Source organism: Vanacampus margaritifer, chromosome 5, assembly GCF_051991255.1.
Source record: "Vanacampus margaritifer isolate UIUO_Vmar chromosome 5, RoL_Vmar_1.0, whole genome shotgun sequence".
Taxonomy (NCBI): domain Eukaryota; kingdom Metazoa; phylum Chordata; class Actinopteri; order Syngnathiformes; family Syngnathidae; genus Vanacampus; species Vanacampus margaritifer.
In genome coordinates this window covers 28,322,105-28,342,138 of record NC_135436.1, presented here as the reverse complement: position 1 = coordinate 28,342,138, position 20,034 = coordinate 28,322,105, and the positions used below count along the sequence as shown (strand labels likewise).

General features: G+C 38.2%; 2 protein-coding genes across 4 annotated transcripts in view; both read left to right on the top strand.

The window, feature by feature from the left end:
• fndc3a (fibronectin type III domain containing 3A) overlaps window positions 1-8,793 on the top strand; it is a 59,678-nt gene extending 50,885 nt beyond the window's left edge. For both annotated transcript variants that reach the window (XM_077566327.1, XM_077566328.1), the window contains 6 exons: window positions 1,063-1,212; window positions 1,385-1,752; window positions 1,918-2,130; window positions 2,314-2,480; window positions 2,618-2,742; window positions 4,848-8,793. In XM_077566327.1, coding sequence (XP_077422453.1) covers window positions 1,063-1,212; window positions 1,385-1,752; window positions 1,918-2,130; window positions 2,314-2,480; window positions 2,618-2,742; window positions 4,848-5,183 — 1,359 coding nt within the window. In that variant the 3' untranslated portion in view covers window positions 5,184-8,793. The remainder of the gene's footprint in view (window positions 1-1,062; window positions 1,213-1,384; window positions 1,753-1,917; window positions 2,131-2,313; window positions 2,481-2,617; window positions 2,743-4,847) is intronic.
• A 778-nt stretch (window positions 8,794-9,571) lies between these two features.
• Window positions 9,572-17,675, top strand: mlnr (motilin receptor). Of its 2 annotated transcripts, XM_077566190.1 has the most exons (4): window positions 9,572-9,958; window positions 10,770-10,897; window positions 11,869-12,657; window positions 17,292-17,675. In XM_077566190.1, exons 3-4 carry the CDS (start codon window positions 11,877-11,879, stop codon window positions 17,633-17,635), a joined length of 1,125 nt encoding a protein of 374 aa, XP_077422316.1. In that variant the 5' UTR covers window positions 9,572-9,958; window positions 10,770-10,897; window positions 11,869-11,876; the 3' UTR covers window positions 17,636-17,675. The 2 variants fall into 2 exon arrangements, with proteins under 2 accessions (XP_077422316.1, XP_077422315.1); XM_077566189.1 differs by having other exon boundaries at window positions 9,572-10,897.
• The last annotated feature ends 2,359 nt before the right edge of the window (window positions 17,676-20,034 follow it).

The window sequence follows — 20,034 nt, the reverse complement described above, 5'->3', positions numbered from 1 at the left end:
TTAACCCCTGCATTTTTTTGTAAGAAGATTATGTGGAATATTTCGGATCTAAAACTTTCACATAAAATTTTCTCTCATCTTTTTGATGAAAAACAACTTGACACACAATTACAGTATATCTACAATGGCTCCATGCTATGAGCTAGTAAATTAGCCAGCATTAGTTAGCGGTCGGATTAACGTTACTGTTGGAACGTTATAGTCGTTATATTACGTTATAACTATAATTTACTTTTTTTTCTTTTCTTTTATTAACTTTCACTGAATCCACCTCCTGTCTGTCCCATGTGTTTGTACATGTTACACTCGCTAGCTGCAGATTTGAAAGGGGGTGTGTCACATGACAGTGACAAATTAGCAGAGACAAGATTTGACAAAATAAAATAATTTCCGTCCCGTTTTTGTTCATGAACTAAAATGTCCATAGATTTTAGTCCAGTTTTTATTAAGTGAAGTACATTTTCTTCTCGTCTTCATTAGTCGACAAAAATGCATACTGATTTAGTCCCAGTTATTGTTTATTAATGAGAGTTTTAGTCTAGTTTCAATTTTTTGGATTATTTTGAAATCATCGGTCCTGGCATGTACAGTTTTACACTATAAAATGTCCTTCTTTTTTTTTTTTTTTAAATAATTGTTTCATATTTACATGGTTATTTAGATTATATTTCTGGCATCAGGCCAAATCCTTGTACCTCCAAAATCATCTCTTTTCAGGAGACCCCATAACAGGCATGCTTGTTCAACCACTCACATTGCATCATCAGAGAGCAAGCCATTTTTAAGATTGGTCAATAATTGTAAAAATGACATCCACCGGTGGACCCACTAAAAGTATAGATAGATTCTTGAAAAATAAATTTGCCAAATTGTGATTTATGAGGTTTCAGCCCGATGCCAGCAATGTGCAATGCATTACACTCGTATTACCAATACCTCGTTTTATATTTAGACATACACACTCACAGACATTGTTATATCCTTACATAATCCTGATAATAATGTGTTGACATCATGAAAAACTCTCTGACAACCAATTATTTTTTCTTTTTCCCCTTCCAGGCCCCACCTTGCAACGGGGCTCCGGTGACCGAGTTTCGCATGGAGTGGGGGGCAGCTGAGGGCACCATGCAGGTGTGCTACAATGGAGCGGCACTCGTCCACGAGATGAAGGGCCTGCTGCCCGCCACCAACTACTTCAGCAGGGTACAGGTACGAACCATTGTGCCCTGAGAGATCATCAGCTGTGCCCTGGGAAATGATGACGCTGGCCTAATTTTGTATAAAACAACGCCCTCAAAACAGCAAGCAAATGACGCTAGATAGGGCTTCCCTTAAGTTGTACTGCCATCTTGTGGACAAAAGTGGTCTCGCGTCTTCCCAGGCTCTGAATGTGGCCGGCGCGGGCCCCTTCAGCGAGGCGGTCTTGTGCCTGACCCCCTGCTCGGTCCCTGCCGCCGTCAGCAACATCTGCGCCATGAAGGAGTCTGAACTCATCAGGTTTGGTGCACCTGAGATGGTGGAGGAGGAGGAAGAGGAGGAGGAGGAGGAGGAAGAGGAGGAGGAGGAATGCGTCCGGCTGCCGCCTCTCTACTCGCCATCTACCTGCGTGGGGATCTGCTGGGAACACCCCTGCGACCACGGCTCGGAGATCACGTCCTACCTGATCGACCTGGGCGAACGCCAGCCGGTTCTGGTTGGCCCCGTCACAAAGCACGTCATCCAGCACCTGCAACCCGACACCAGCTACAGGTGGGGCTCTTTGGCTGATTAATTGGATAATTAATTACAGTTAATCGATTAATGCTGATAGCTGCAGAACAAAGTATAAATTTAGCGCAAACAATTTTCAGAATTGGTTGCACAGAAAAATACATTGTCAATAGTGGAACATGATTTTTGTATTTCATCTGTCAGGATCCGAATCCAGGCCCTGAACAGCTTGGGCGCGGGGCCCTTCAGTCACACCTTTAAGATGAAGACCAAGCCCCTGCCCCCGCAGCCGCCCCGCATAGAGTGCACCGCCTTCAGCCACCACACCCTCAGGCTCAAGTGGGGCGACGGTCCAGCCAAAGCCGCCGCCTCCGACGCCCTCCAGTATCAGCTGCAGATGGAGGACAAGAGTGGCAGGTTTGACATCAATTCAAAAACGCTTCCCGGGTGTCTTGATGAAAAGTCGAGATGACGATTGTGATCATTTGTTTGGATTTAATCCTTTGCGATGTTATGGCAGTTTTGAGTCTGTGTTCTTGTTTTTTTTTCTTCAGGTGAGTGTTATCATTTTCATGCTCTTCACCTGTGTTGTTGTTGCAGATTTATCTCCTTGTATGAAGGAACATGCCACACCCACAAAGTGCAGCGGCTAAATGAGTCTACCTCGTACGCGTTCCGCATCCAGGCCTTGAACGAGGCGGGCTCGGGGCCCTTCTCCGCTGTTTACACCTTCACCACCCCGCGCTCTCCACCGGCCCCGCTCAAAGGTAAACCCTCTTCGCTCATCTTCCGCTTGGAAATGTTTCTCTCTAATTTTCCTCTCTCTCTCTCTCAAAGCATCTCGCCATGTCAATTTGGCTTTGAAGTAACCCAACATATGCTAAACTCATTTCATGTGGCGCAGCCCCAAAGGTGGAGCGAGTGGATGACAGTTCCTGCGAGGTGTGCTGGGAGGCGCTGTTGCCCATGAAGGGCGACCCCATCCTCTACACTCTGCAGTCCATGATGGGAAACTCTGACTTCAAGCAGGTGCGCACGCTCTTCCGCTGAAGCGCGCGTGCATCTCGCACGGCGCAGTCGGCCGTTATGCAAATGAGTGCTCCCCCGTGACGCATGGCCGACGCGAATGTCAGAGCGGCGCACGGTGGGATCAAATAAGCGAGAGGAAGTGGAAGCGTTTACGTCACGTTTGGCCTTCTCATCGGATTCATGTGTTTATCAGGGACAACACTTAAGTTGACTTTACAAAGGGGGGGGGGGGGGGGGGCTGTTCGTGTTTTTAATCCGGCCCACCCGGCAGTCTGGCGTTGCAGTCGTTGTTTCTAACCTTTATATTCAGGCACTTTTTATTCTCCACACTTTTTTTGCCGTGTAACAACTCCCACATAATACTTGCGATTTGCTTCAAAAATTCGCGCCTCCCGAGGTATATATCGTCTGATTTCGCATTCCTTAGAGTAAATATCAACTTTTCCCCATTCAATTTCAATGGGGCTGACATTGAACGTTCCCGCTTTCCATGCATACAACCGATCGTCATTGCCGGGTGTCTTCTACTGCTCGGTGGCACAGTTGGCAAATTGCCTTGTCCGGTAACCAGGAGGTTTGCAGATTTGAATCCCACCTCCAACTGTACATTGCAAATATATCAATGGCCATTATGCAAAGTCATATACATGTATACCAAGTGACTGTCATATCAGAAAATGGGTTATATCATTTCACTGAAATGATGCACATGCATTCAAATCTTAGCATTCAGCTTTTCAGCTTTCCACAGAAATTGCACTTTTGACATTCCTGCCGCTCTGAAAAAAATTGGTCAGTAAAATGTCCACTCATTTTTAATTTCTTATTGTATTTCAATAGAATTAGTAAAAATGTACAATTTTAAATATTTAGTAGAACCTACTAATTGATTTAATAGTTATAGTAATGAATTATTAACTGAGAATTTGTATTTAACTGCGTTCTATAAATGTGCAATACCATATGCTTGTACAGTATAACTACATTTATTTCAAATATGTATCTTACATACACTACTTTTTTCAAAAATGTATTTCATCAGTCGTGTATTTTTTGTTGTCATTCTCAAGTCCTTTTTGGCACAGCAACTTGTGGGATAGTGAGATGGCGGCAAATCTCTTTTACTGGAGAAGATGTTACGGCACCAATAACTAGAGATGGACAAATGAAGCTTCATGAAACACTTGTGCTATATTTTGACTCCTCTCGATGGCACTCTTGGTTTAAAGATGTGGTGGGAATTTAACTCCTTTCCATTGCACCAGCCTTTATCTTTAAACCAAGAACGCCATCTAGAGGAGTAGAAAAAAAATATTGCGTGTGTGTTTCATGAAGCTTCATTTTCCCATCAATACCAATAACAGGGATGTGATTTTTCCGCTAATTTGCGGAATTCCGCTTTTTTTTATCTCCCCCCCCCCCCCCCCAAAAAAAATCCGATTTTTATTTATTTATTTATTTATTTTTTAGTAGTTCATTGTGTATTCACATGACTCCGACAGATAACATCTTCTGCTATAACAAAGACATTTGTGATATGCTCTAATATGAGTTACTTTTCATTTGGTCATGATACAATTATTTGTTCATGAAATTTGAACTCTTCAACATTATTTATGTGTTAACTTAGTAATCACATTAGTTAGATATGATGATATTCTCAGTGATAGTTTTTAAAAGCAAAGGCAGTCCAATGTTTTTGAATGTGACTGATTTTGAGTTGACTAAAACTGCCATTTTATATGGGATAGTTCAATATACATTGAAAATTTATGCTGTTGTTTTGTCTATTTCTTTGTCATGTGAGTGCATTGAAAGTACTTAAAAGCACGGAAAACCCATGAGCTCCGGGGGGCTTCGCTAGCTAGCCTAGCTGGGTGCCAGCGGCCCCCAGACCCCCGGCTAAATTTTCACATAATTTCACTTTGGTCAAATCACATCCCTGCAATAACATCCATTACGTACACAGTCATGAACCCGTGTTACATAATTGTCTACATTCAGTTGTTCAATTATTCAACACTCAACTCGGCTCAAGGCTGAATTCCAACGCAAAATCTGAATGAATGAATGAATAGCAAATTGTTTGCTTTGTTTGCGGGCAGGCGTACAAAGGTCCTGGCACGTGCTTCACGGTGCAGCACCTCCACCCCAACAGCGACTACCGCTTCCGGGTGTGCGCCATCCGCCAGTGCCAGGACGCGCCCGAGCTGAGCGGGCCTTACAGCCCCACCGTGACGCTCGCCGTCCAGCGGGGCGGCGACGGCCCCGCCTCGGCCTCGTCCGCCTCCTCCAGGTCAACTTCCGCTTCCTCCTCTTCGACGTTGAGCCGGGCCGGCCGCAGCCTGACGGACGAGCAGTGCGCCTTCCTGCTTCTCATGGCATTCGCCGTCATCGCCATCCTCTTCGCGTTCCTCATCCAGTACTTAATCATCAATTGAGCGCCGCCATCAGGCCACCACGGTTATTACAGCTTTATTCTTTTTCTTCTTTTTTTCCCCCCCCCATGCTTTCTGCTACCTTGCCGAGAGAGATGGGGGGGGTTTGTCACACAAAGATATTATCTACATTTCTTCCCAAAAACGAGGGATATTGGGTGACATCACAGGATGGTCTAAAATACACCCCAAAAAAACTTTACAGGTTAACTTAATTTGACCTCTAAACATTTCAATGTCAAACTATTTGGTGTTTTAGTACTTTTGGCTGTTTCTAGGAAGGAGCTGATTGGAGGATTACTTTTTTTTCCTCCTCTCAATAAGTCCACTTGTGCCTTTCTGTGACTCTTCCAGTCTTTCTGTAGCTAACACTTCTAGTCCTGAGGGGGCCACTGACGTTCTAGCAGAGGTGGCAAACGCATCAATCATGTCATTCTAGAATCATCTCATTGGATTGTTTACGGGAGAGGATTAGGGCCGGTGAAGAAAGGAGAAAAAAAAAATTGGCAGGAGTCTTACTTTATTCTCAAAGTGAGATGTCTGACTTTAACTCATTCACTGCCATAAATTAATCAAATAAAACGATTATAAAAAAACTAGGGGCAACAGGCGATTAACATTTTTAATTGTAATTAAACGCATGACTTCACTAATTAATTCATGATTAATCACAAATTCTATATCTGTTCTAAATGTACAATATTTTTTTTTATAGGTTTTCATACTCTTGTTAACAAAAGAGGAAAACATGTTAAACTAATAAGAAATAGTTAAAATTATTTTTGGCCATCTATAGCTGTCAATGGCAATGAATGAATTAAAAAAAGAAAAAGAAAACATTATTAAAAATTTGGGGTGTCAGGCGATTAAAATTTGTAATCATAATTAATTGCATGACCACTAGTTAACTCACATCTAATCACAAATTTTATATCTGTTCTAAATGTACAATAAAAAAGTATAGGTTTTCCTACTCTTGTTAACAAAAGTGAAAAAAAATGTTAAAATAATAGAAATAGTTTAAATGAATTTTTGACATCTATAGCCGTCAATGGCAGTGAATGAGTTAATCTCAAAATTCTGACTGATTAAAGTCAGAATTCTCACTTTAAAGTCAAAAATCTGACTTTGATTTTTACTTTAACCTCAGAATTCTAACTTAAAAGTGAGAATATTAGCGTTGATAAAGTCAAGACTTTAAAGTCAGAATTCCGACTTTATTCTCAAAATTCTAACTTTAAAGTCAGAATTCTGAGATTAAAGTGAGGATGATCGCTTTAAAGTCCGACTTCTGAGAATAAAGTCCGAATCCTGCCAACTTATTTTTTTCTCTTCTTCACTGGCCCTAAATCCTCTTCCGTCATTGTTACATGTACGAAATTGTTCCTGTATTCATTGTAAAAATTGAAATTGCAATTTTTGTCCAGATTTTCTGCCCAAATCAAAAGAACAAATCCATTTTGCAAGAAATATGAAATAGACACACTTGATTGTAGAGGTGTTTATTTTCAAATTGTCATCTGATAAGCCAATAAATATCCTTCCGTTTCGCTAGTCTTCCGTGGAAGCAGACTGATTGTCTTTATATAAGACATTTGCAAACATCTACTTTTGCATGTTACAGACCAAACAAATAAAAAAATAATAATAATATGAAAATAATGGTTAATTGCAGCGGTAGTATGAATGACCTGTAATTGACATGTAGTTGAACTTGAAGCATTGTCATTTATTTGGCTTTGTTTAATCATTAAACAATAACAAATAAGAAAAATAATAATTTAATGAACTGTAAATGGGGCAAAGAAATATTTTGCCAGCAACTTGAATGTGACATGAATTTTTATTCTGTTAATCAATAGAATAATCAATTGTAAAAATGTGCTTTTGTGGCCACAAAAGAAAATGATTTGACAATACAGCAAGACTTGAGGAGGCAAAGGAAAGCATGCAAGTGGACATTCTACCTGTTGAGAATTTATAAAAGTACTGTAACGCAGAACAAGTGGGAAAAAATGATCAAATGAGGTTCACCTGTAAAAGAGTGAAAAAATACTTGGTTGTCCAATGATCACCAATATTATCACTTTTGTGCATTTGAGGCTCATCCTGAAATTTCACGCTCAAAATCCCAAACTTTGTTGCGGGTACTCGTTGTTTATAACCCTTATTTATAATTGCAGTCATACCCTGTTTTTTTTTTTGTTTTTTTCTTCTTCTTATGTTTTTACGTAGTATCTGCGGGACCCGTCGCCTGGTGAGTTTGCAGGGCTTGAGGACCACATGAAAAGACTTTTAACAAAATCCCCCAAAAATCTGTAGAGCGACGATTCAGCACTTTTGGTTTGTTTTTGTTCGTATGGGAAATGTTGAAGGATGCAAAAAAAGAAAAAAAATGTGAGCGAAGAAATCCTATTTTTCTACAGCGGCAGCGGCTTCAAACTTAATTAGAAAAATCGAAAGCAAACTAACACATCCAACTATTTTTTACTCCCCTTAGGATGATGATGAAGATGATGTAGCTTGTTTTTACAATCTCGCAGCTGCTGCTTGGCTTCGGGAAATCTTGTTCAGCACAAAAAAATGTCCGCTTCCTTTAATTGTTTCTTTCATGTTGTCCGGTTTGTTTGTTTTTGATTTTGTGTTTTTTGCACCTTAGCTAAAGGAAAACGGAAACCCAGGTTGGCATTTTACACCACAAACACACTTTTTAAAAAAGGCATCTTTGTCGCTGAAACAACTGAGCAAATGTAAGAAATAAATACCCAGAGGAAAAAAATAACAGTTGTTTCAGAGGCCTTAATTGGGGGTGGGGGGGAGGGGGTATTTTTTTGTATATATATTTTATTTTATTTTGTTAGAAAACACTACAAGGTGTTTTATTTCCTTTGATTTTTATTTTATTTTTTTTGCTACCTTTAATTTGGCGTCAGTAAAGAGAAGAAACCGTAGTGGTTTGTGCGTGTTTCATTTGACTTTTTTTGTTTTTACTTTTGGCTCGTCCAGGGTTACATGTGAAGTATATAATATCTATTTTTTATATCATATGTGATAATATAAGTTGAGAATAATAATAAAGATATGTTGCGCGCACCCCATCCGTCACAATATTATGACGTCTGTGTATTGTTGAAATTGAAATCCTTTCAGACTTTTCTCATCTTCAGTCTAAATATTGCGACTATATTACTAAATAAAAATAACTAAAAATCCATCGGTACCTTGCAAACGTGTTAATTTGGCCCTCAAATGTCCTCTCTTGCGCGCTCTCTATCTTTTGATAGCAACGTGTGCCATTTAAACGTCACCTGTTCAGTTTGGGGAGAACAACAAAAATGACAAAAAAAAAAGTTGAATATGCACAAAAATGGAGAAACTACCATTTTTATGTCATTTTAATCTTTGCAGTATACCTCATTCACCATACATTCCAAAAATGACAATTTGTTATACGATACATACTTAGCTAACGAGACATATCACTTTCCAGATGTTGATTATGTGGGCGGGGAAATGGAATGGAATCATAGAAATGTATTTAACGTGTATATGTATAGCCATGATATCTACGACAAAAAAATCCATGCACAATAAAAGATTTATTATTCTTAAATGTGTCTTCTTTTGTCGTCCCTAATAACTCATTTGCAAAGGCTTGATTAATGTTTTCAACTTTCACCACTTGGTCGAGCCATGACTGAATATTTTTTATATTTATTATATTTTTTTCTTGAAAGTATTTTTTTCCTAAAAAAGAAATTTTTCCCTCAAAATGTATTTTTTTTCTCAAATATGATTTTCTCATTTTATGAAAATGTATACCTTCTCATTGGAACTTATTTTTTAAACAAAACTGTTCCTGAATATACGTTTTTTTTTAATATTCGTAATTTCTTACCTTAAGAAAATCCCTTCAAAAAAATTTATTTTAATTTAAGATATTTTATTGAAAATTTGCTTATTTATGCTAATATTTCTTGAAGATGTAAGACTTTTTCTCCAAAATATATATTTTTTTATCTTTTCCTGTTTTTGTTTTTTTTAACCTTGCTCTGCGAGATGAATTCTCGCGGTATTTGTGAGTTCACAAACTCCCGCGAACACATCTTGTACCGAGCCCGTTGAGCTCCATCGATGCGAACCACCAATCACAGAGCGACGTTGTATTTGGGGGGCGGGATATGCAGCTGTGACGACACCAGGAAGCCAGCGCTGACGCCAGGGGGAAACAAACAAACAAACCTAACATGGACGAATGAAGGCTGCAATTCTGTTCTTGCAGAATTATTCACAGTTTCCTTGTTGAATGTTGAACAGCGAGCGGCGCTTTGTGCATTTTTATCTGGTCCATTTTTCATCCGTGGCCGTGATTGGTCATAACAAACGTGTACAAGATGCCGCCTCCTCCAATCAGCTCGAAGTATTGTACAGCATCAACGTGCAGCAGTTGAGATGTTGAAGAAATAGAATTTAATCTTTCTTTGAAACGATATAACTTTTTTTTTTTCTTGAAAATGTATACGTTTTTTTTTTTCTTCCCCCATTTTGAGTTTGTCCAAGCAGGCTGAGAGAAGGAGGAGGAAGGTTTTGTGGCTGAGTAACCAAGACAGAGCTGGTGTCTAACGGGGCTAGCAAACAGATTTCACGTGACGGATGCGCTCATTAAAGAGCAAACGGTCATTTTGCATGCAGCTGTCACCAGGCTGAGCCGATGACAAGGAAGAGGAGAGATAACCACAATGCTGGCCATCACTCAGAAGAATCCTATCAAGGTTAAGGTCCACGTAACGAGTGTGCTCTTTGTCCTCACTTGATGGGACATTTCCGCACACTTGTAGGATATTAAATCAATGAGCCAACGAGAACTATAGTGGGCTAATTCCCTTTTTTGACATTATGCAGGAGTGTGAATTCAAGTTTTATGGCTGCAATTACGTTTGGGGGAGGGGCTTATATCTTGGTGAGCCACAAACTGTGGCTTTCCTCAGATTGTGGCATTTGGCCGAATTCTGGCCTTGAATCATGTTGGATATTGGATCAAAACGGTCGTTATCTTTAGTTCCATAGGTTGGATACCAGGTCATTATTCTTGTATAATAATATTGTGATTTTGATTCTCCACACTTTTTTTTCCCCCACATATTACTTCCGTTCAAATTTCACCGTTCAAAAAATAAATAAAAAAATACAGCCTGAAAGATAAGATGATAGTCATCTATAAATAAGTCACTTTGTGGGAAGCTTTTCTTAAGGTGAAGTCTGGTTTCTTGGAAATGTGAGTTGGCCCAGTTGCGTGGATGAATCAGGAAAAGTGCCATTTTAAAAGTAAACCTTGATTTAGACAAGAATTTGTCTGAAAGATGTTCTTCTCTCATCTATAAATTTAATTGCAAATTCTCAAATGGCTTCATTCACAGCACTTTTTTTTTTCATTCACTAGTAGCATATGGGGGAGGGGGGGGGGCTCATCAAATGGCTTAATTCCACATCCTATAGTATGCTGAATTATGTTAAGTATTGAGGAAAAAGAGCGTACCGGTACTCCTACACGCGCATGCTAACTTCCTCCCATTGTCATCATTCAATTAGGGCTCCAAGCTCCCCTTTGGGAGGAGGAGGAGGAGGAAGAGGAGCTGCTCTTCGCTCTTGTCGCCACATCAGCCAAATCGCTGTTGGCCGCCGGATCGGAAGTCCGGATCGCTTCTTCCATTTCACAGGTAAATGTATTATTCGTCATTTATAGAGGCAGAATTGCTGGCATTGGTGGATCTCATTGGAAAGATTGTCAAGGTGTACCTAATGAAATGTCCTCTTTTGCCATATTGTACCTAATGTTGTAGCTTAATGGGTACTTTTTAATTTCTTGTGCTATTATAATTCATTTTTCTTTTGACATTTTTATAGTTTGATTCTTAGTATTTTTGTTTATTTACTTTCTTTTTTTAAATTCAAGTTTGTATATTTTTCTTCATTTATATATTATATATTATTTTTTACAATTTATTTTCAATAATATTTTTATAATTGTGAGTAATATTTCTTGTTTTTGTTTTTTTATTTATTCACTTGGATTTTTTTGGGGGGGGGGTTCGTTATTAGGATTAGGGCTTTTTTATTGACATAATTTGTATCATTCTCGTAATTGTTTGTGTTTTTGTCACGTTTTTATTATTTGGAAATGAGAATGATTTTTTTAATATTAATTTGTATTAATGTTATTAATGTGCATTGTTTATTTGTTCATTATTTTTTTTGTGCTGGTAATAAATAAATAAATTTTTATATTTGTATTATTTAAATAACTTTACACCGTACTGCACATAAAAAAAAAGGAAAATCATTTTTGATCCACTATTAGTGTAAGTCTACACACCCCTGTTCAAACGCATGCTGGAACAGCTGAACTTTATTTGTGGTTAATCAGACGCTAAAACGGTGGCAGGTGTGTGCTGCCATTCATTTAATATGAATTTGAATGTTATTGTCTCATCGTAAACACATCCATAGTTATGAGATTGGTTTGCATTGTATTATTTCAATTATTTATTTTTACTCTTAAAAAAACGATTTATTGGATAATTCACTTGATCTCATTTGAGCCCGACTTGGAATTTGAACAGGGGTGTGTAGACTTTTCCTATGCGAAACTGCTCGTGATGCGTTGTTGTGTTGGCTTTTTTGTCGTCAGAAGTGAAGATGCCGTGGACCCGCGCCCAGGTGGATCTCCAATCGCCCGAGGCGGCCGAGCCTGCGGCCGTGGCCGTGGTCGACCACCACTACGAGGGCTCCCTGTTCCCCACCTCCACGCTGATCCCCGTGACGGCCATCTGCGTGGCCATCTTGGTGGTGGGCGTGGCGGGCAACACCATGACCATCCTCATCATCCAGCACTTCAAGGACATGAAGACCACCACCAACCTGTACCTGTCCAGCATGGCCGTGTCGGACCTGCTCATCTTCCTGTGCCTGCCCTTTGACCTCTACCGCCTGTGGAAGTACGTGCCGTGGCTGTTCGGCGAAGCCGTGTGCCTGCTCTACCACTACGTCTTCGAGGGCTGCACGTCGGCCACCATTTTGCACATCGCCGCCTTGAGCGTGGAGCGCTACCTGGCCATCAGCTTCCCGCTTCGCACCAAGGTCCTGGTGACCAAACGCCGCGTCCATTACATCATCGCCGCCCTGTGGGGCTTCGCCCTGGCCTCGTCCACGCCCACGCTCTTCCTGGTGGGCGTGGAGTACGACAACGGGACGGGGGCGCGCGGCGGCGGCCAGTGCAAGCACACGGACGCCGCCATCCACTCGGGCCGGCTGCACATCATGCTGTGGGTGTCCACCGGCTACTTCCTGTGCCCCATGCTCTGCCTGCTCTTCCTCTACGGATCCATCGGCCTCAAGCTGTGGAGGAGCCGCGGCGACGTGAGGGGACCCGGCGCGCTCGCCAGGGAACGATCGCACAGGCAGACCGTCAAGATCCTCGGTGAGTGCGTGGGCTCGAGAAGTCACCGCTGGAGACAAAATGGCCGATTTCAAGATCGAACAAAACTAAACAAAAGTGAACCCAGTTAGTTTTTAAAATTTAGTTTGTTTTAATTAGTCTTCAGTTCTGTTTATTAGTTTTTTTGTTTTTTTTTTAATGCTTAGTTTAGTTTTAGTTCGTTTCTACAGCGCTGTTTTAGGGCAACGTATGAATATATATTTTTTAGAGGGTGGAGGCAATATTCCGAGAAAAAAAACCTGCAAATTTGCGACTTTCTTAAGTGGGAAATTTGTGATTAAAAAAAAACTTGTAAATTTGCGACATGATAAAGTGGCAAATTTGCGAGAAAAAAAATAGTAAATTTGCGACTTTATAGATTAGCAAATTTGCGAATTTATAGCTGGCAAATTTGCGAGAAAAAACTTTATAAAGTGGCAGGTTTGTGAGAAAAAAAATCGTCAATTTGCTACTTTATAAAGTCACAAATTTGCGAAAGAAAAAAATCTTACATTTTCAACTTTATAAAGTGCCATATTTGTGAGAAAAAAAACTCGTACATTTGCGACTTTATAGATTGCTCGTGACTTTATAAAGTGGCAAATTTATGAGTTTTTTTGTTGCAAATTTGCCACTTAATAAATTCGCAAATTTGCAAGAAAAAAAATCGTCAATTTGCGACTTTATGAAGTGGCAGATTTTATGAGAAGAAAAACTCGAACATTTGCGACTTTATCTATTAGCAAATTTGCGAATTTATAGCTGGCAAATTTGCAAGAAAAAAACTCGGACGTTTGCAACTTTATAAAGTGGCAGGTTTGTGAGAAAAAAATCGTCAATTTGCTACTTTATAAAGTCACAAATTTGCGAGAGAAAAAAATCTTACATTTTCAACTTTATAAAGTGGCATATTTGTGAGAAAAAAAACTCGTACATTTGCGACTTTATAGATTGGCAAATTTGCGAATTTATTAAGTGGCAAATTTGCAACAAAAAAACTCACAAATTTGCAAGAAAAAAAAACGTCAATTTGCGACTTTATGAAGTGGCAGATTTTATGAGAAGAAAAACTCTGAACATTTGCGACTTTATATATTAGCAAATTTGCGAATTTATAGCTGGCAAATTTGCGAGAAAAAAACTCGGAAGTTTGCAACTTTATAAAGTGGCAGGTTTGTGAGAAAAAAAATCGTCAATTTGCTACTTTACAAAGTCACAAATTTGCGAGAGAAAAAAATCTTACATTTTCAACTTTATAAAGTGCCATATTTGTGAGAAAAAAAACTCGTACATTTGCGACTTTATAGATTGGCAAATTTGCGATTTTATTAAGTGGCAAATTTGCAACAAAAAAAGTCAGAAATTTGCCACTTTATAAAGTCGCAAATTTGCAAGAAAAAAAATCGTCAATTTGCGACTTTATAAAGTGGCAGATTTTATGAGAAGAAAAACTCGAACATTTGCGACTTTATATATTAGCAAATTTGCGGATAAATAGCTGGCAAATTTGCGAGAAAAAAACTCGGAAGTTTGCAACTTTATAAAGTGGCAGGTTTGTGAGAAAAAAAATCAGCAATTTGCTACTTTACAAAGTCACAAATTTGCGAGAGAAAAAAATCGTACATTTTCAACTTTATAAAGTGGCATATTTGTGAGAAAAAAAACTCGTACATTTGCGACTTTATAGATTGGCAAATTTGAGAGAAAAAAACTCGGAAGTTTGCAACTTTATAAAGTGGCAGGTTTGTGAGAGAAAAAAAATCATCAATTTGCCACTTTATAAAGTCGCAAATTTGCAAGAAAAAAATCGTCAATTTGCGACTTTATGAAGTGGCAGATTTTATGAGAAGAAAAACTCAAACATTTGTGACTTTATAGATTGGCAAATTTGCGATTTTATTAAGTGGCAAATTTGCAACAAAAAAACTCACAAATTTGCCACTTAATAAAGTGGCAAATTTGCAAGAAAAAAAAAACGTCAATTTGCGACTTTATGAAGTGGCAGATTTTATGAGAAGAAAAACTCGAACATTTGCGACTTTATATATTAGCAAATTTGCGAATTTATAGCTGGCAAATTTGCGAGAAAAAAACTCGGAAGTTTGCAACTTTATAAAGTGGCAGGTTTGTGAGAAAAAAAATCGTCAATTTGCTACTTTACAAAGTCACAAATTTGCGAGAGAAAAAAATCTTACATTTTCAACTTTATAAAGTGCCATATTTGTGAGAAAAAAAACTCGTACATTTGCGACTTTATAGATTGGCAAATTTGCGATTTTATTAAGTGGCAAATTTGCAACAAAAAAAGTCAGAAATTTGCCACTTTATAAAGTCGCAAATTTGCAAGAAAAAAAATCGTCAATTTGCGACTTTATAAAGTGGCAGATTTTATGAGAAGAAAAACTCGAACATTTGCGACTTTATATATTAGCAAATTTGCGGATAAATAGCTGGCAAATTTGCGAGAAAAAAACTCGGAAGTTTGCAACTTTATAAAGTGGCAGGTTTGTGAGAAAAAAAATCAGCAATTTGCTACTTTACAAAGTCACAAATTTGCGAGAGAAAAAAATCGTACATTTTCAACTTTATAAAGTGGCATATTTGTGAGAAAAAAAACTCGTACATTTGCGACTTTATAGATTGGCAAATTTGAGAGAAAAAAACTCGGAAGTTTGCAACTTTATAAAGTGGCAGGTTTGTGAGAGAAAAAAAATCATCAATTTGCCACTTTATAAAGTCGCAAATTTGCAAGAAAAAAATCGTCAATTTGCGACTTTATGAAGTGGCAGATTTTATGAGAAGAAAAACTCAAACATTTGTGACTTTATAGATTGGCAAATTTGCGATTTTATTAAGTGGCAAATTTGCAACAAAAAAACTCACAAATTTGCCACTTAATAAAGTGGCAAATTTGCAAGAAAAAAAAAACGTCAATTTGCGACTTTATGAAGTGGCAGATTTTATGAGAAGAAAAACTCGAACATTTGCGACTTTATATATTAGCAAATTTGCGAATTTATAGCTGGCAAATTTGCCAGAAAAAAACTCGGATGTTTGCAACTTTATAAAGTGGCAGGTTTGTGAGAGAAAAAAAATCGTCAATTTGCCACTTTATAAAGTCGCAAATTTGCAAGAAAAAAAATCGTCAATTTGCGACTTTATGAAGTGGCAGATTTTATGAGAAGAAAAACTCGAACATTTGTGACTTTATAGATTGGCAAATTTGCGATTTTATAAAGTTCCAAGACAGTGTTAGGGTTTAAAATGAAGATTTCAAGACAGTCTGAAAAATGAGTATCCATCCTGGTTTAGACTTGAAAATCAGGTTCTTAATATTAAATGAGGGTTCCAAGGGTAAGGATTTTTTTTTTTTCAAACCAGATGTGTTGTTTCAAAATGCTTTTGCTAGCTTGCTTTCATTGTTGTTGGTCTGCACTCGTCATTTGTCACCCTTTGTCTTGGTGTCGGGCCCGCTTTCACTTTGCGCTGGCCTGTCACGCGCACTGAATCATGTGTGCGCGTGCATGCGCTAATTGTTCTGTGTAAAAGCAGCGCCGCGGCGTCTTTATTCTTTCCCAATATGGTTTTGTTCTTCTCATATCGCCTGGCGTGCGAATATTGATGTCGTCCCACGGTCCAATCGGAGGGTCCGGCTTGAACGCTCGTTAATCAGCACTAACGACGCTTTTCACTCGTTGTGCTCGAGTAAACGCCACATGCGCAGTAAATCTCTTTCCAGGAATGTTTACAGCTTTCCACACAAACGCTTCCGTGCCATTTGACAAAACTGGCTTCAATGTTGATTTTAGTCCTCTACGTTAGGAAGTGTCCGTGAAAAAAATTTTGGGGGCCTTTTCTAAATGTATTTTTCTTTTACATAAACACATTACAACATCAGACAAACATAATTTGTGACATTCTAACATATCTCCCTAAAAAGGTAGAAAATCAGCCACTTTTTTTTTTTACATGAACACGTTACCACACCCAACTAAAATAGACCCCACCCCCACTCCCCCAAAAAAGATTGTCAAAATTCAGCATATTTTTTTTTAACACATTAAAACATCAAACAAAAATAATTGGTGTCATTCAAACATATCCCCGTCAAATTGGCAAAATATAAGCCGATTTTTTTGCCACTTTTTTATTTTTATTTGGAACACATTACATGACAAGACAAATATAATGACGTTCAAAACATTCGTCCCCCAAAATCTCAACTCAACTTTATTTATAAAGCACTTTAAAACAGGCATCACTGTATAAAAAGTGTTGTAGTAAAAGAGAAGTAAAACAAGAATAAAACAAACATTGTAAGTAAGTATACAACTAAAGAAAATTTACATCAATACATTAATAACAAGAATTAGGTAAGTGAATAAATAAATTACAACAAAAAGTTTAATGACATTGAACCCCCCCACCAAACAAAATCGTCAAAAATAAGATTTATTATTATTTTTTTGGCCCATTTTTTTCTTTTTCTTTAACACATTTTACAAGATTAAACAACCAAAAATAAAAAGAAAATAGACAGATTTTTGCCATTTTTTAAAGAAGTTATTTAAATATAATAAATAATAATAATAAAACCTCCCAATCTGGTGTCATTTGTCGTGTGTGTCGCCCCCTAGTGGTGGTGGTGTTGGCCTTCATCATCTGCTGGCTTCCGTACCACATCGGCCGCAACCTGTTTGCCCAAGTGGACGACTACGACACGGCCATGCTGAGCCAGCACTTCAACATGGCCTCCATGGTGCTGTGCTACCTGAGCGCCTCCATCAACCCGGTGGTCTACAACCTGATGTCGCGCAAGTACCGCTCGGCCGCCAAGCGCCTCTTCCTCCTTCACCGGCGGGCCCAACCGCCCCTCGGCAGCCATCGCGGTCGCCAGAGCCGGCTGAGCGCCGCCGACCCCGGCGAGAGCGTGACCGGGTCCGCCGCCGAACGTCTCCGCCTGGCCGCCATCGAGCGTTGACGGAAAGCTCGCACCACCGGGAGGTTTGCTGCTTAACGTCGGGGGGGGGGGGGGGGGGGGACGACTTGAACGCAGCGCTGGTGCCGGGACCAAATGTGATCGGGCTGCCAGATTGTATCGGGGTCGCCTACTGATGGCGTCACGCTACAGGATTGCCTCGAGATATCCGTTTACAATTGTTCAATAAAGTTATTTGTAAAAAAAAAAAAATCAGGTTGACGTCATAACATTGGAAAGAAAATATTAAAGATGTAATTTAAGTAACAAAATGTATGGACTGAAATTGTCAAAACGTAAATAAACCTAAGAATATAAAAGCAGGATACTTGAACATTTAAGAAATTTAAAAAATATAGATTGAAGCGTCGTCGATCTTGCCAATGACTTCAGTACAGCAGCGCTAACGAATTGCGCGATTCAGACGTGTTCGCTTTGGTTTCTTTTTTAGCAGTTCACAAATCACAATACATCACAAAAATAGTCTTAATGATAATAGGATCACATTAGCAATCTAAACTGACAATATTTGTCACAGGCAACAAATTTGTGTATTTATCATTTATTCAATCTATTTTATTATTTATTCAATATATCTTGCTTTTATATTCTTCGGTTTATTTGCGTTTTTACAATTTCAGCCCGTACATTTTGTCATCTAAATTACATCTTTAATATTTTCTTTCCAATGTTTGTCGTCAATTGGATCATTTCTAGCCAATCCTGTAGCGTGAAATGTTAATTAGGCGACCCCGATACCATCTGGCAGGCCGATCACATCTGGTACCGACACCGGCTCCTTCCGATGTGGCGGGATTGAATATGGCGTTGGCCATTTGCGTATGCTTACTGACGAAGTCAAACAATTTTGATTTTACCGTTGTCTTGAGTGTTAAAAATAATTTTAAATAATGTTTAAGCAATTTAAAACCTAAAATACAATTTTTATACATTTTACATGCAGTGGTGCCTTGAGATACAAATGTAAATCGCTCCGTGGCCGCTTGTATCTCAAATCATCTTTTCCTATTGAAATCATTAGAAATTCCGAATTCAAGCCCCGCCCACCGTAAAACTCTATTTGTTTTAATGTGCATTTTAATGGGAAAAAAACTGTAGAACATACAGTAATGACATCATAAAAAATAATTAAGAACTAAACCGTTTTTGCCACATTGCATCAATCAAACAGCCATTTTGCGTCTCTTTCTGGTGTGCTCGTCTTGGCCACCTGGATGCAGTATAAGACTGATATAGTGTTTATTGAAACGTAATAATTCCGCGGTTCATCATTACAGCACTAATATTAGTCGTTCTTCGCAGAGGATAAATAATATATGACTGTACTGTTATTGTCTTTCTACAGTGTATTTTTTTTTGTGATATGTATGTTAGATTGTTTACAACTTTATTATCATTATGGTGAAATGTGGATTAGCAGCCGCAAAGAAGCAGTAAATTGTGTATTCATAATAATAATGTCAGGTAACATGCTTGAGCGGATTGTTTCAAAGTTGTTTACATGCGTTTGTCTCGTTTGGTTTATTGATACATGACATGTCTGCTATATGGCGTTTAAATGATGGGTGAGAATCAATCAACGTTGTGCTTTCAAATAAATTTGATCAAAAATACTAGTTACACTATGTAATTTTTTTTCAGTGTGCTGCAAATGTTGTCATCAAAGAAAACCATTAAGTCCAAGGCAAGTTTATGACTAAATAACTAAAAATATCAAAGACACGTTTTCATTAACTAGACTGCTTTTAACTCATTCACTGCCATTGACGGCTATAGACGTCAAAAAATCATTTGAACTATTTCTATTAGTTTAAAAAAAAATGTAAATTTTTGTTAACAAGAGTATGTAAATTTTGAACAGATATAAAATTTGTGATTAACTCATTCACTGCCATTGACAGCAATAGACGTCAAAAATATATTAGAACTATTTCTATTGTTTTTTTTGTTAACAAGAGTATGAAAGCCTAGAATATTTTTGGGGTACATTTAGAACAGATATAAAATTTGTGATTAATCGTGAGTTAACTAGTGAAGTCATGCAATTAATTACGATTCCAATTTTTTTATCACTTGATGCCCCTAATTTTTAATCATCTTTTCTTTCATTTTTTTTATAATCTTTTTTTTTTTTTTAAAGAAAAGATGATTAAAAATTAGGGGTATCAGGCGATTACAATTTTTAATTGTAATTAATTGCATGGCTGCACTAGTTAACTCACGATTAATCACAAATTTTATATCTGTTTCAATACAATAAAAAAAATCTAGGTATTCATACTCTTATTAACAAAAGTGGCAAAAAAATTACTAATAGAAATAGTGCAAATGAATTTTTGACGTCTATAGCCGTCAATGGCAGTGAATGAGTTAAAAAAAAA

Bases quoted from the DNA above. Each gene is read 5' to 3' on its own strand.
- mlnr (XM_077566189.1), top strand. From the start codon at position 10,735: ATGCTAACTTCCTCCCATTGTCATCATTCAATTAGGGCTCCAAGCTCC. The intron at 10,898-11,868 runs GTAAATGTATTA...TTTTGTCGTCAG, and splicing joins TCGCTTCTTCCATTTCACAG to AAGTGAAGATGCCGTGGACC. The intron at 12,658-17,291 runs GTGAGTGCGTGG...GTCGCCCCCTAG, and splicing joins GCAGACCGTCAAGATCCTCG to TGGTGGTGGTGTTGGCCTTC.